General features: G+C 38.5%; 1 protein-coding gene across 1 annotated transcript; it reads left to right on the plus strand.

The window, feature by feature from the left end:
- The first annotated feature begins 357 nt into the window (after positions 1–357).
- Positions 358–6,915, plus strand: TMEM244 (transmembrane protein 244). The gene is made up of 6 exons (XM_058802804.1): positions 358–390; positions 2,488–2,573; positions 3,117–3,190; positions 4,249–4,374; positions 5,869–5,913; positions 6,821–6,915. Exons 1-6 carry the CDS (start codon positions 358–360, stop codon positions 6,913–6,915), a joined length of 459 nt encoding a protein of 152 aa, XP_058658787.1.
- Positions 6,916–16,553: the final 9,638 nt, after the last annotated feature.

Raw genomic sequence — 16,553 nt, forward strand, 5'->3', positions numbered from 1 at the left:
AAGGAACTGTGATCATATGAATGCTGAAAAAAAAAGCAATTAAAAGGTGGAAAAGAATGATAATATTGTGTCTAAATAGCCAAGTCACGTTTTAGATGTGCTTTGGCTGACTGTAGCTCCAAAAGTACTCACATTGCATGAGCAAGCAGGATTTTCTCTTCGCTCTTTAGCAGCTTACATTTAGCCCACAGATGTCTTTTGTCTCAATTCAGTTTAATCCAATCAACTCACCTCACCCCACCCTGTCCTATACTTACCCGCTAGAATGTTTTTTGGGGTGAAAAGCAGCTGCTTCTTCCTGCTAAAGTTGGCATATGGAATATAGCAAGAGCACTTCCTTTCACTCATCATGTGTCCATGGCTCTCAAGGTCAAAACTGCTGAAACCAAGGTAAAGGGAACTGAGTTTATTTAGTGTTGTGTATGTCACCAGATAGTATTAGAGAATTAGACAACTGCTGCGGGGCTGGAATGAGCTGTTGCTTTCATTCTTACAGACTGTTCTTCAATGTTCTCTTCCTAAAAATACCCCAAAATTAAAAAGATACTTTATCCTATAGTGCTGGCAGCAAGTACTGCAAAGTGCATCTTATAAAAAGGATTGCAAAATATGTGATGTTGTTCCACTTATGAGATAAAATTCTTGAAGTGTCATAAAATTTTACATTTGATGTCAGCAGTGTTTTCTTAAGATTCTTCTTTTAAGTTGTTTTGACATATAATGAATAATCCTGTAGATTTTAACTTGTGAATTCTTTGCTTTAAAATACCAGAAGATCTAGAAAGGGGAAAATTTGTATGTTTAAATTTCTGTGGCAAGGTCAAATTAAAAAAAATTAGGTAGAATGTGATAAAACTGGAAAATTTTCAGTGTTTTTATTTTCGTGTTGTGTGCATTTCCTTGGCTTACTCAAGTGAGCAAAGCATACTATAGCTAATGCCTCACTACATCCCTAAAACAGGGACTAGGAATATTCTGGGTACAAAGAGAAAAATACGGTGCCTTTGAGGCCAAAGAAAGTGGGTGGCTGACTTCATGGCTGGGAATTCACCTACTGTAATCACAGGTCAATAGGTCATCGTCTCACAGCCCTCCTTCAGCTCTGGGATGTTCCCTCCAGTCCCCTCTCCCCACTTTTACTACTGTACCAATCTCCATTTAGGGCAGATAAGGCTTCACAGAGACAGCTGCAAGAGGCAGAATGATGGATAAAGGAGAATCACAGGAAAAGTGCAGCTGCCCAGAGCAATGAAACAAAAAAGATTCCCACCAAAAATGTGCCAGACATTAAACTTCCAATGCTTGAAGTTTTGCTCAGGGGAGTAGGAGGCAGCATGGCTGCCAAACTTACGCGTGACACTGTAGTTGATTTCCATTACCACAGTCATGGTGTGCACTGTGGAAAGGAAGGGATCAAATGGGTTATTTGGCCAATTTTCATTTAGAATAAGAATACAGACAGTGCAAAGGAGCTGTATTTAGCCCACAAACCAATGTGGCTGAAGAGATTAATAGTTCTCAGTTTTTGTTTGGCTTTGTTTTGATGTAGGAAAAAAAAAAAAAAGAAAATATTAAGACTGTGCTGGACTTTTTGTTATTGACAAATATCAGTTTCTACAGGCATGATTGGTTTACCTCCTGTTGCATAAGAAACTAAAGCTCTTTGGTCCCTCTTCTTGTGGGAGACAGATGCAGTATTCAATACTGAACACTTTACGACATTTAGCAATATAAAAATAGGTGGTTTGATATATTCACAGTGTTCCCACTTCTGTCAATGTTGGATGCTTCTGTAAATACATTACCTACCACACAACCCCTCAAAGAACTAAGGCCAGAAATGAATGTTAGTGTTGAAGTTTAATCCTCAGAAGCATCTACTGCTTAGTAAGATCTCTTATTACCAGAGGGAGTTTGTTCCCTTTACAAGCCAAGATGTCCTTCCTGCATCTTTTGAATTTGTCTAGCTAGAACTTGTAGCTGTTTACTTCTTGTGTCTTCTCTGATAGATTAAAGACCCCTTAAGTACCTGGCATTTTCTGTGAAGGTACTTATCCATCATAATCAAATCATCCCTTGGAGCTAAACAGATTGACCTCTTTAGGGCTCTAGCCCTAATGGAGAAAAACCCCAAACATTTCTAGCTACAGCTCCCTTTTGAGTCTCTTCTCTGTACCTTCTTAATTTCTGAAAAACCGTCAAGAAATGTCCTTCTTCTTTTAGGAACACTTGTAAATTGTATATATTGTAGGTATATAACAATATATGATAAAAAAACAGCCACACATTACAGCCATACATTAGGAGCTGAAATGTACCAAAGTGCTTTTAGCACATTTATGTAATCAGCAACAGCAAAAATTCTGCCTAAATATTTTATTTTACAAACCTTTTTCACATTATATTTGATAGAAATCTAGAATTATTTTCTGAGAATGCCTGATGTTAGCATGGCTTTAGGTTTTACTGCTTTATGCCCTTTTGCAGGTTGTTCTGGTGAACCTGTTGATATGCATAATAGTTTTCTACACTGTGTACTACGTGGTCCTCTCTGTGTGCTTTGCAGTATTCAGGTAAGATTTCCTTGTCTTCAGTCTGACAGGCTGGCATACTGGAACTCATGGATGGAGACATGCCTGTTTAAAGGAAGCATCCAGACTGACGAACATAATTTTTGAAATTCAGTTAAATTGTTGTACCTGAGCCTTCTTTCAAATTGGCAAGTGGAGACTCAAAACTAATATAGCAAGTGGAGACTCAAAACTAATATAAATTGTTGGTTCTAATATTTGTCCTTGCAGTTACACCATGTAAATTAATGAACGCAAGAGAAATGATGACAATGAAAAAATGACAGGAAAATAAAGATTTTACAGTCAATGAAAAAGAGAAATTATATCCCCCCATTAAGTTATTGATTATCATGCATAGCACCAAATATCTTAAATAGAAGTGAGCAAGGGCAAAGCCAAAACTCAGAATGGGACTTAGAGAGCTTGCAAGAGTATTCCATTTGAAATACTATTTTAAAACACTCATAATACATCATGAAATCTAAACTCTAAATATTAAATACTAGAACTCTCTGTTTAAATTTATTAATTTTGTTTTCACAGGATTAAAATGTTGGATGGTTTGGCACCTTTTGATTTTAAAACAAATCCCTCATGGATTAACCCATATTATTTAGGTAACTGAAGTTTCTTTATCTTTTTTTTCCCCTCACTCAAGAATCTATATTGCATATGGATGTAAACTTGTCTTGTCTTCCAATGGATAGTCTTTTAAAGCTGTTTTAGTAATGATTTCTGTATTTTAACTACACTACAATTAAATGCTTATGCATCTTGCCAGCGCTTCTCATTTCTGAACTGCTATTTAAAATTCAAGTGATTTTTAGGCTTTTTGTTGAGTTCTTCTGATCTTGCATCATCAGAAGAAAATGTCCTGCTTTGCCAGGATGCTTCATTTTCATTGCAAAACAATTACCACTCCCCATCAAGTTCCTTTACAAAGTCGTTTAATTTAATTTTCTTACTGCAGCAAATTTCTTATGAATCACTGGATTCAGATCAGAGAAATGGGTCACATTCAACTAATGGCAATTTTGCTTTGGTAATGCTTTAATACAGTGGGCATTAAAATATAAGAATTTGATTGTAGCTCAATCCCTAAAAATATCTTTATATATCCTAATACAAATTTCTGCAATTTTTCTGAAGCTCTCAAAATATATTCTTTTTCCTAAAGAGCAATTCCTAAAAAATTACATGCATACATAAAATTTTACCAGATTTGTAATCTATTTTACAAAGGCAAACCTCATAATCTGTCAGTAAAATACATAAAGCTCAAAAGTAAATTGTTACGAAGCTTAAAAGAGTAATAAAAATGCATGGATGTTTGTATAGTGTTAATACTGATTCCAGATGAAGGAATAACATTTATGTTATGCTAGTGGAAAAAAAATTAAAGCATATTCCATTAGAATTATTTTTCAGGGCCAAATATAATTACTGTATCTCAACATGATTTTTTCTCCAAATTTTATCCGTTTGATGCAACATGATTATATGTGAAAGACAGCAGCCATTTCATACCACCAATTAGTATTGCATCCTCCTTTCATCCATCCATGAAAGTGCATAACTATCTCAGGTATTTTATCTTCTTATTGCTATTGTTTGGAATATGAGAAGAAGTCTTTCAAAACCATGTTTAGTGAAAATATCCTATTTTCCTTTACAGTTCTTGTGATATCCCTGGAAATAACTTTCTTCCTTTGTGGTCTGCTGTTTGCTCTGGTTGTGGAAGAATGGGTTTGGGACTATGCTGTAACTGTTACTATTATTCATATCATCATAACTTCAGTCGGTAAGTAGGTTTACTGCTAAATAGTATCACATAATATCACAATTTGAAGGAAAAATCCACTAGGATTAGTACAATGTATTACTGGACTAACTTAATTTCCCCTAAAGCTAAATACATATGTATCTGTATTTTCCATCCATTTGACTCATGCCTCTAAATTCTCCCATTTTAAACTTAATTCTGGATCTGCAGAATCTGGATCCAGATTCTTAAATCTGGATCTGAATTTTAAACCATTACATTCTTATGAAAAAATCAGAGGTTTAGTTCATATTCTAACAATTCATATCAAACAGATCCAGGCTAGATACAATTTCTGCATCTGGGAGCTGTAGGTTTTTTTCAAAACAAGACATTAATAGTTGTTCATGTCTGGATATTTTAAGAACTACTCATTAACACTTTAGCTCAACTTCAGAGTAAAAACTGCGGTTTTCTTCAGCAAAGTCAGTGCAAAGGTTTTAAGTCAGATCATTTGAACTAAATCTCAATGAGGAAAATGAAGCATTTTACCACAGAAATGCATTTCCCCCACGAAACTCTACCCCTTAAAGGAAAGAAAAAGAAAAGAATTAGCTGCTGTACATGAGACCCTTCATGTCTTTTTGCCAACACCTAGTAATCTGCTTCCTCCTCTCATGCTGTTTAGCAGAATGCTTCTATGGCTAATTAGGAAATATATTTTAACTCCATCCTTGCCAGATCCTAGGTAGGGTCAGACAAGATTCTTTTCTCTTAAAACAATGAGGTTAATATATTTATTCTAGAATGCAGAAAAAGGGAAATATCTTTGACAAATTAGGACACCCTCCCTACTGTATAGAGATTAATCTTTCATTTTCCATTGCTTTGCCCATTTGTCTTTTAGCACATTATACAGGTGTGAGATTCCCCAGTTCCCTAACAAATTAAGCCAGACACCAACAGAGACTTTATCTTAAATTAATCATAATTTCTCATCTACTAAATTTGGTTTTCTGGGTTTTAGACTACTGGTATTCCTCATTAATAATTTTAGTATTTAAATCCAGGAATTTACAAAAGCTACCAACCCCCCCTCCCCCCCTGTTTGTATATAATTTTTACTGGGAGTTAGCTTCTGTCATTATATTGGATTATGTGTCCTGATGTCCCAACAGCCCCAGATTGATCATTGCTTCCTTCAGATGGCCAACCAAACCTCTGCTGGTGGACCCTGAGCTGTCAGCATATGCAGTGTGCTTCCCAGCCCCCTTTAATGCCCCTGTCAGCTTTCTTTGGGGGGAAATATGGGGTCTGAGAGTGGCCCTGCAGTTATCCCACAGTGGGGATATGGATCAGCTTGGGTGTGACCAGGGCAGATGCTGGTCAGGACCTAAAGCATTTGGCATTTCAATATCTGTAAAAAATACAATCTATGAAACACAGCAGACCGTTGATACCACAGTGCATTGCTTACTTGTCCCCATTCTTACTGTTTCAAAATTTACATTTGTATTTTTCTTCTTCTTGCAGTTATGTCTGAATTTCCCCTGATGTTACACTGGTGGCTGGCATTAGGTATAATTTAATTCTTTAAAGTTTATGGTGCTAAAATCTGTGTAGAAAATTAGTGTTTATAATATGAATTGTTGCCTCACTAATTTCAGAATTGTCAACATTTAAAGAAGAAGTGCAGGCATTTTGTTAATAATTCTTTTAATGACCCAGGTAAACAATTCTGTACTAGGATTTGCCACATCTTAGAAAAATCCTCTCTTTTAAGGCCAGAATATGCCCATTTAACACTAGTCTTGCAAACAAGCAGCAGACACATGACTTGAAATAAGTCATGATTAAGTCCTGACTAATCTCGACTTATTTAACCTTTAATAAGTTGAAATGTATCTCAATTCAGGTGTTAGAAAGACAGCTGTCCAAAGTTGTAGCCTTTCTTGATACCCTTTAAAATCAATGAAGGAAAACAGGTACCTTCAGAGTCAAGATTTATAAGCATTATGTACAAGTACTTAAGAAAGATGAGATGAATTCAGTCATCACGTTTCCTCAAAGTGAATGGCAAAACTACATTTCTGAATGCTTAATTTTCTGTAAAATTAGAAGCCTAGATTTTTACATGAAAAGTAAATTATCTTGAAAAACAGTAGTTAAGGAAAAAGGACTGGCTTCTGTTCCTTTCTTATATTATGGATAACAAGGATCCACTGCTGCAATAAATTCCTAAGTGATGGGGAGAGATAAATAAATTCCCTCTCCTACAACAGACTTTGCAATAGCAGTTGTGGAGGCTGATATCTTTGTAAGTAGTTAAAGCCTTGGGTAAAATGTTTAAGTTGCAGGGCTGTTTTTGTTTTTGTTTTTTTTTTTTTAATTGAAGACAAAATGAATGTTAGTTTAAAATTTTATCATAAAGTTTGTATTCCACTACAAAAATTAATACACAACAACAACATATCTTTTCTTTCAGGATCTGGAGTAATTTCAATGATTTGTGGAGGACAGATTTTGGCATATTACTTGTTCAAAGACAACTTCATTTACCCAATTCTAGATGACTTTTGAAAAGGAGTATTAGAACTTGCCTTTATATCTATGTGAATTCTATCGTTTCATTAATCAATGTAATTGAAATGAAGTCAGCAACTGTCTAATTGTAAGGTTAATATTTAGCTTATCAGACCTCTTGTATCTTATGTTTTTGGCAATTTCATCACTTTCAGCTTTGTATATGCATTTTTTATTAATCAAGTAATTAGAAACACTGTCTCTTTTTTAAAAACCAAGAAGCCATAAGGAGGATTAGAGCAATGGTGCAACATTCCTGCAAAATCCTACAAGTAGAAGGAAAACATTTATTTGAATGTAATGCTTTCAGGGTGTCTGTTATCTGCTGTATTTCATGAAATGGTGACTGTAACTTAGGCTGCTGTCTGACCTCTCACAAGCACTGAAAAACTTTAAAGTCACCTTATCTGGCATAAATCAGTGTAGGTTTAAAGCAGTCTTTACTGATAAACTCCTGGCAAAGAAGAAGGGTTGGACAGCACATATCTCTGCACCTCGTTCCATCTCAAAGCTCTCACTGGGAGGCAGAGGTACAATCCCTAATGTTGGGTTCACCCTTTTTGCTTCCAGGGGTGCTACAGGCAAATGTTTTCCACAAAAGCTTCAGGCTATTCTCACTTCCACTAATGACCCATTTACGGTCGGGCTGTGCTGAAAGGGGGAAAGGCAAATGCTACTGACACACTTTTCTACATAGCCTTCTTTCTTCCCCAGCTTCCAGCAGCCAAAGTGGGAGTTTATGGGTAGTGGTAACTAAAAACAACAAACAAACTGTAGGTGTGGCTTCAATTTACTCTTTATGTCTTTAATCATAATAAAGTTGTAACAGAAAAATTGTGAGAAGGCAACTTAGTCTTAAATATGAAATCCAGTGATTGGATTTCAACTGCAGTTTGTTCAGAAGAGGAAGACTAAATTGCTGTTTGCAAAGGAGTGCTAAATGTTGCATTTGCCTTAATCTCACTCAACAGATAATACCTCTGAAGAATCAGTCCCCTGTTGATCTAATCAAATATCCTAAAATTTATTGCAAGTTTTGACATTTTCAATTAAGTTTCGGTACTGAAAGTACATGTACAGTGGGAAGCATCATTCAGAAGACTCCCAAAAGGAGTTTGTTTCTCATGAATGATGCATATGTAAGTCGTTTTAGAGAGAGACCCAATATGTAAATCCATAGCACTGAACAGATGTAGACTTTACAAGTTCTTCAGCATGATATGCTGCATACTGAAGTCAGAAGGGATAATTCTGTAGAGTGAATAAACTGACTTGCAAATCTTCAGAAACATGACTGTGCAGATAACTGATACTATAGTTTGGAAAATGTTTGGGCACTTCTGGGTTTGTTTAATTTCAGAATTATAGAAATGGATGGGAAGGAAGTAATGTTTATCGTAAATTTGTGCCCCTGTTCTCTTCCTCACAGAGTGTTTGTGTGTAGGTAGTGTGCCATGTGGCAGAACATGAGTGGATTAGATATAAAGCTAATCCATGGGTGGAACATGTTTCTGTTTTTAACCTGACAGGATTTTCCTCTATGTGTGTCATCCCAGCTGAAGCTTTTAGTTGCTCTGCTGCCCAGCCTCAACATTTTTGACTTTTATTTTCTATTTAAAATTTTAAATCACCAGCAAGAAATACCTTCTGACTAATATGAAGAGTGCTTTAGTCCCAGTATTTCTTCAAAGCACATACAACTAAGCCAGTGTTAGAAAATCAATCACAGCAGGACCTCTGTCAAGGATTAAAAGCATTAGACCAGCTACTAAAGGGTCATTAGGTTTTTACATTACTTTCAGGTATGGAATTGTGAGACAATTTCAACATTATTTATTTCATCTTTGCCATCACTTCTATGTTGCATCCAATGATAAATATTACACCTAATGTGAAAGTGTAGGCAAATTTCATATTGTGCAAATAAATATTAACATATGAGCAACATGATCTGCATCTGTGTGGCCATTACCTGGTTCGAAGCCTTCAGATATAATATCTAATACTGTGTGATTCTTAACTGAGGTACCAAAAGAGTACTTTTGAATATGACAAACCTGGCTGTTTCTGGAGCAAAAATAAAGTGTCCCACTTGAGCAATTTGCATGTGACTAATTGATATCAGTCAAGACAGTCAAGGTGGCAGAGTTGCTGGAAGAGACAAAGGGCACTGTATCTGCTTCTGTATATGCTCCTTTGGAAGAGACAAAGGGCACTTCATCTGCTTCCTGACAGACCTGCTGAAGAGAGCAAGAAAAGAGACCTGCAGAAAGCAGAAGGAAAAGGGAGAAAACAACAACAGGGACATGTGTTTGGGAAAAAGGCAGGTGAAAGCAAGAAATGAGAAGACATCAACAGACAAGACTGATGAAAGAAGAATAAAATCTGCAGGCTGAACTTTTAGCACTGGAGTCTCATGACATGAGACTCGTATGCCACTTGTAAGCAGCAGTCTGTTTCTCTGAAATGATTCTAGAACAGGTGGTCTCCACATCCATAGTTACAAGCATAATCTGTAATGTTATGCTTGTGGCTCCAGCCCCAGAATTTTCAGAATTCTTTGTTGCCTGGCTCAGCCAGTTACAGGAATATTGTCTAATGTAGTTGTCGTGGGTTTAGTGTTATTTAACCCCTCGTGACACAGTCTAGCAGTCACAAGTTTGCACATACCCAGGTATCAGTGGGGGTGTAATCAATCTAGAAAACATTACAAGCAGAAGAAGTCTTCATCCACTTCCAGGCAGAGTCTGCAGGGAAGAAGATTAGAAGTTGCAAACAGAAATCAGTGGAACAGTACACAAATAGCATACCTTAATAATACCATACTCAGAGTCATTTTAAGATTTCTTTTCAGAGGCAAGAAACTTCTTTTCATCATGTCCAACCACCTACTGAGACAGATTATAGTTCTTCTTGGCTCAGCCCTCTCTCAAAAGAGGGCATTCATCCTTGCTCCAAATGGTGAAGTGTCTTTCTTGTAACAAAGAATGTGAGTGAAGTGTGGGGGGGAGGTGGAGGGTAGATGAGACTATAAACATGAATCCTTAGGCTAATGCTTAGGAAAGTGGCTAATGCCAAAAAAACCCCACAAACCTTGCTCTGGGACCAACAAACTAACTCAAACACATAAAAACCAAACAAATATCAAAATACAGAGCATAGGAAACAGTATGATTTCTTGGTTGGCATTTTTGAAAAAATACAGGTTAAATAATTATAATTTCCTAGTATAGTAAAAAGTTGGTTATTACAAACTAAGCCTGTCATTTTTCCAGCTCTGTAAATTACTTGATCAACATTTCCATCTCTTTTGTATGCAAACTTTAAAAAGTGAGCAAAACAAAACCTTATACCACTCATTATTTCTGTATTCTGAAAAATACCAACAGCTGGGGCACCAATAAATACAAAAAACCACAGTATGAATAATAGTGGATTACCAGAAATGTAGATGAGTCACCTGCAGTTTCCTGCATTGGATATGCACACACAGGATTCCTGTGGCCCACAGAGTTTTGACCAAGTGAGCTTTGTTAAACTGAGAAAAGATATGAAAGCCTTACACACTCTTTATTTCATCATCTGGTATGTATGCTGACACACCATAAAGTTAGGTCCTTGTTAATCTCCACAGGTATTTAAAGATTTATTTAATTTTTTTTTTTATTTTCCCAAGGTGACGTACTTGGAATATTTATTTCTTGGCTTAAGATCCTGTGTAATCATCCATCTGCTCAGTAATGTCTAATACTCTAATCTCTCCTTTTTTCTGAGCTAATCATGGCCCCAGACAGCATGCACTCTCTCATTAGATGTCAGAGAGGATAAAGGTCTTAGGAATGGTTATAAAATTTGATGGTGTAATTAATACCTTTATTATTGGCTTTAAAAATTTTAGTGTGAGGCTATGTCCCAACCTCTCCTCTGCTCAAGGAGATTGATATGGATGCCTTTACAGCTGGTTTTTGCCTGTTTTATAGGGCAAGCTTGCTCTATGATAGACTTAGCTCCTACTCCATCCATCCACCAATTCAGGGGACAAAAGGAATACCTTGCAGTCCTCTCCCAGTTCATACACTCAGATTTCCTCTGCCAACAAGGGTGAAAGAAGGGAAAGATATGTGCCTAGGTGTTGTCCTGACATGTAGCATGGCATGGGCTTTGACTGGGGATTTGGGAAGCAACACTATTACACCAAATTCCACAATGAAAACCTGAGGAAAGGCCTTGGCCCCAATATTTTCAGATGGCCAACCCCTAGAAAGCAGTTACATTCAGATGGAAGAATGAATGGGTAAAACAAATTATGTTACATCCTTGCTGTCACTGTCCCAAAATCAAGTTAGTTGCCCCCATTTTTGTTCCTTACATTCCAGTGAAAACAAATCCAAATAGGAGATTATTTCCTGTGCATTTGCAAAAAGATCTGTAAACAAAGAGCTGACTCTTGCTTCCAAAGCAAAGTTTGGAACAACACTTTGTAAAAGGACTACAGTATCCAGATGCTCTCTCAGAGTGATCTTGTCACCAGATTTTCAACACCCAAAGAAATGTTTAAAAAACCTTGTGGATTATGGCAGAATGCTCAAATATATTAAAAATTACCTATGTCCCAGCAGTCGTCAGAAACTTCTCAATACAAATCTAGATCAATAGCTTTTGAAATTTACTGAAAAAAAGTGCTTTGATGCACTTTGTAAACCTTGATGGGGTTCCACACAAAGAAGTACCATTAAAATTGACAGAAAAGATCAATGTGTTTGATACCCCCCATGGTATGAACTGAAAAAATTTGTAGACACTAGCAAAATCACACAAGCAAATTCAACAGAAATTATATTGACATTCATTCAAATTTAGTATTTAAAAATAATCTGAATTATAAGGGACTGTTTTAACACAACTTCCCTGTAAAATTAAAGCAAATCCTACAAAAGTCAGAGTACACTCCCAGGAGAGAGAAAGGCAGGCAGTGAGTGGCAGAGGGAAGAAGGTGTTTCAAGAATATAGCAGCTTCAGTACTGAGGCAGAATGAAAGAAAACTAAAGGCAATGATCCAAGTTACGTACCTCAGAGCAATTTTCCATTCTACTGTGAGATGCGCTGGTAACTAGTCCTGGCAAAACTTTTCAGTAAATCAATGATACACAAAAATTCATTTCAAGACACCCAAAACCATCAGTGAATACAGCTGATTGAGTTTTGCTTGAAAAAGAAAAAAGTGAGGAGCGTCAATGACAGTTCATTTCAGTCCCATTAGGTCTCACAAGGGTACAAGCAATGACAGCAGGGACATTCAGATCTAAAGCAGTGAACTCCCTAGATCCCCCAAATTCATCAGTCAATTATTTGGTATGCTCTGCTTTACACCAGTTTTATAAGCATTCAACCCTTGCTTTAGAAATAAATTTTATTTCCTGAACATTTGCCATTGAAACATTTATAGAAAAATGAAAATTGTAATTGAAAAGCAATGACAGTTTTTCCATTGTCGTGAAATGAAACAACATCAGGTCTTCAAGTTTTGAGCAAATAAAGTCAGTTCTGAATAAAAATAAAGTTCTGTTGAACTGAAATTTTCTCACAAAAATCTGCTTAGACCAGAAGGCAATTTTATTGAAAAAAACCTTTTTCCCCCAAATGACAATGTTTCAGACCTTATTTGTTGTATGTATTTTTAGAATGTGTTATGTATCACTAGATAACATTTGCAGACTGCTCCAGTTGCCGAGGTAACTATGTTATTTTAATGATCAGCAGAGAGGATCATTATGTAAAACATTATGTTAATTTCAAACACAGAAAATTGATGTCTTGCTGTTACCTTGAAGCTGCACCTTTTTTTTCCCTTAAAGTGCATTTTTCCATGAAAATTAATGGTATAGCTAAGTGCTTGAGTATCCTTTTCAGAGTGATTCAGGATGGCTTTGAAGGAAAATAAGGCAAAAAATTACACCTGACAACCAACTAATAGCAGATGAAGAAATTCAAACCACTGTATTCTTTTACAGAAAGAGTATAGGAATTTTTTTTCCATATATTCTTAATAAACACGGACAGTGTGCAGGAATTTTAGGTGAGCACATCTATAATTTAATTTTTAACTTTGAAATGCATTCTTGTTCAGTTAAGGAAAGCAAATTATAACGTATATTTGAGTTCTGTTTGTGATAAAGTGTATTGTCCATGATACAGACCATCTGATGAAGATATTAAAAACAGGACATTAAATTTTTGCTGCTTTTATTAGATTATGTATTTATAAGATTACTAGATTATACCAACAGTACAAATGCCATGGATTTACAATTCTACTGCAATCATGAATGCTCTTTCTGAGCCTGCAGAGACAACCTTGCTGGTGTTAGTAGTTCACAGAGCATGTCTGTTCTCAACCCTCCTTTCTCCATTAAAAAAATTGAAAATTATCCAAACTGTGTCTCACATAAATTCTAGGGTTCATAATGACAATTGCTGCTGTAGTACACCAGCCTCACAATGGCAAATTGTCTCAGGCTGCCAAATGTAACTCAGTTTTGTCACCAGAATCTTCTTTCGCCTCTTCTCTGAAGTTCTGCCTGCAGATTGTGTTAAATTATGAACGCTTCATTCTCCAGGTGGAACTGTATGCTTTTATGTATCAGAATAAGATATGCTCAAGACATCTGAGAGCTCCTATATTCTCCTGACACTTCATCATAATCACCTGATCCATTTTAGAGTCAGTGAACTCTTCTGACAATACTCAAAGTGCATTTTGATGGAGTCTATATTTATACGGACTATACCTCTTCACTCCACGGAGCTTACTCAAATCCTTTCCCAAGGATTTCCTCTGCAGGCAAAGCTCTGACTTCAAAAGGTGGTAGCTCTTTTTCAGATTCTTTACCCATAATTACACCTAATACACTGCTCCTCTGTTTCAACCTCACCACCCCGACATGCCCATCTGACACACTGAGGTTTGCCAATTTGTACACATCCCAACAAGGATTGCAAGCGGAAAAAGTAAGAATGGGAATGAAACCTCAAGAATTGTATTAAATCAGCTATATACTGTAAAAAGAACATATGATGATTAGCTGGGAATAAGCCATCTATTAGCTAATAGGATTAGGAATTTATTTCCTCCTTCCAACAGCTTATGCTTCACTTGTCCACTATGGGTGACCAAAGACTTTATTCTGAAAAGCTTTCTTTTCATCCGTAGTGTGGTGAAAATAGTGGGCTAAATTTTTAGTCCTTTGAATTATTTAAAATTTTCTGATGTATAGCATTCTGCTAGAAAATGCTGATTACTCAAAATCTAGAAGTTATTTTTGTAGAAATCTTCTGACAGAATATAAACAAAATACATTACCCTCTTGACTACTGAAATACACCTGAACACGATGCAAAAAAAAATTAAGTCAAAAAATGGTAGACTTTTCTCACAAATCTGATACTGTCAAGAATGCATAGACAGAATGGATTAGGGGCAACTGGAAACCACAAACAGAGTTAAAGTTCCAGCTCTCTATGGGGATTTCCAAGCAGTACTTTCTAGAAAAACTGAAATAAAATTTACTGTAGCCAGCTTACTTCAAGATATATATATATATATATATGTATGTATGTCTGTATATATATATGTATGTAAATATAGCGATAGGTGTCTATATGTGCATATGAATATAGATAGATAGATATGAATCAATAATAGCTTACAGGTACGAACTTCTAATTTACAGCAAACATTTAAATTGTATCTTTGTGGCACTAAGCTTACTTCCAAGCTGTCCACAGACCCCATATACTTTCTGGTGGCTGGGAACATTTCATGTACTGTGGCTTATCTTTGTTTATAGGTTTTCTTATCTTTGTTTAGGTAAAATCCTTCATTAGAGTAAGTAATTTAATAAAGCAATTTGAATCAGAAAATATGAAATACAGTTTTGTGTGCAAGCTTTCTTCATAGAAGGTAATGTGTGCATTATGAATGTCTTTTAATTACACTTAACACATACAACTTTCTTCAAGAGTCTAGTCCTGTTCAGTGCCCACAGCGGATGCACAAGAAGGGGAGAATAAGGCTGAAGGAATACTCTCAATTAGGAGTGCACCAGAAACTAAGTAATTAATATTCATATATTTGAAAACGTGATCTACTGTTCTAATCACTTGTTCTGCGATCATTTAGGTTGATCTTCACAGCAATAAAGATCCCAGAATTTTCTCCACAACCCAAATCAAACAGACGTAGAAATTACTTATATGTGGTTTATATGAGGGAGTCATCCACTGCAGAGATGAAATTTCAAGAGATCCAAGATCTAGCAGTGCTTTAATAGGTAACATCAGTTTTTCAGTACTCTTATGGTAACACCAATGATGTTTTATTGCTCCCAGCCTTAATTTGGCTGCCTTCTACTTCAGTCCTTTCGGTTCTTACTGGTAGATTAAAGAACTATGGCAAATCCTCCTGAGTAACACTAACACGCCATTATCAATCCACCTCTCCTTCCTCGTCCTCTGCCGAGCTGCGTGGAGCTCAGACATCGGTTTCGTGCGGCGAGGCAGGTTGCCCAGCCCAGCCATCACCTCCCTTGCCCCTCGCTTAACTCTTCCCCACTGAGCAGCGCTTGAGAGAGGCACCGTGCGGCGCTCAGCCGTGCCTCACGCTGGGACGGGACCGGCTGCATGCACGCCGCACCTCCCGGCCCGTGTTCCCTCACGCTCCCCCGGTCCATCTGCCCCCGGTCACGGTGTCCCCGCCGCCGGCCGGCGCTGAGCGGAGCGGAGGGCAGCGGGCGGGGCCGTCCCGACGGCGGGGACTCCACGCTCTCCACTGACGAAGATGCGCGGGGGTCGCGGCCCAGCCGCCCTCAGAGCCCGCCCCGCTCCCTGTCCCCGGGCAGGCCGTGAGGGCGAGGTGGATCGGGCTGTCCCGCGGGGGGGCCCGGCCCCGCCTCTGCCGGGAGGGGCGGCCCGGGCCGAGTGTCCCTCGGCCGAGTGTCCGCAGCGCCGGGGGCAGGGCCGGGCACGGCCGAGGGGCGAAGGCGCTGCCGCCCGAGGGGCCGAGAGCGGTGGAGCAGCAGCGAGGAGCCGCTGACGGAGGAGTCCCCGGGGAGCGGCTCCCTCCTCATCGCGTTTCCCTCCCGGCCCCAGGCAGCGGCGGGGAAGGTGACCCGGGAAGATGGTGACCGTGGTGACGAAGCTGGTGCACTACCTGCACCTGAGGTAAGGGCGGGCGAGCGCGGCCGCCGCTCTGCTCCTGCCGCCGGGCGCACACCCGGGGCGAGCGAGCGGCAGTGGCGGGGCTGTCACCCTGGCTGTCACCGCGGCTGTCACGCCGGCTGGGAGCGGCTGGGAGCGGCTGGGAGCGGGTCCTGCCCCGGCCGGGCGCTCCCCGCCCGCTCCGCTCCGCTCCGTGTCCCGCTCTCTTCCCAGGCGCTCCCGAAGCGCGTCTTGCGGCGCCGCAGGACAGCAGGGCGCGTTGGTGGAAAACGCCCGTTGCCGGTCTAAAGTCTGGAAAGTCGCTGTCCCTACCCCTTGTGTAGTGTAATTATCCTAGCATGGATTAGACAAATTGCGTATTTCGTATTTTTTTTAAAAATAAGACTTCTGTCAGGGTGCCTTACTAAGCCTAGTATCAT

This window comes from Ammospiza caudacuta, chromosome 3 (assembly GCF_027887145.1).
Source record: "Ammospiza caudacuta isolate bAmmCau1 chromosome 3, bAmmCau1.pri, whole genome shotgun sequence".
NCBI lineage: Eukaryota > Metazoa > Chordata > Aves > Passeriformes > Passerellidae > Ammospiza > Ammospiza caudacuta.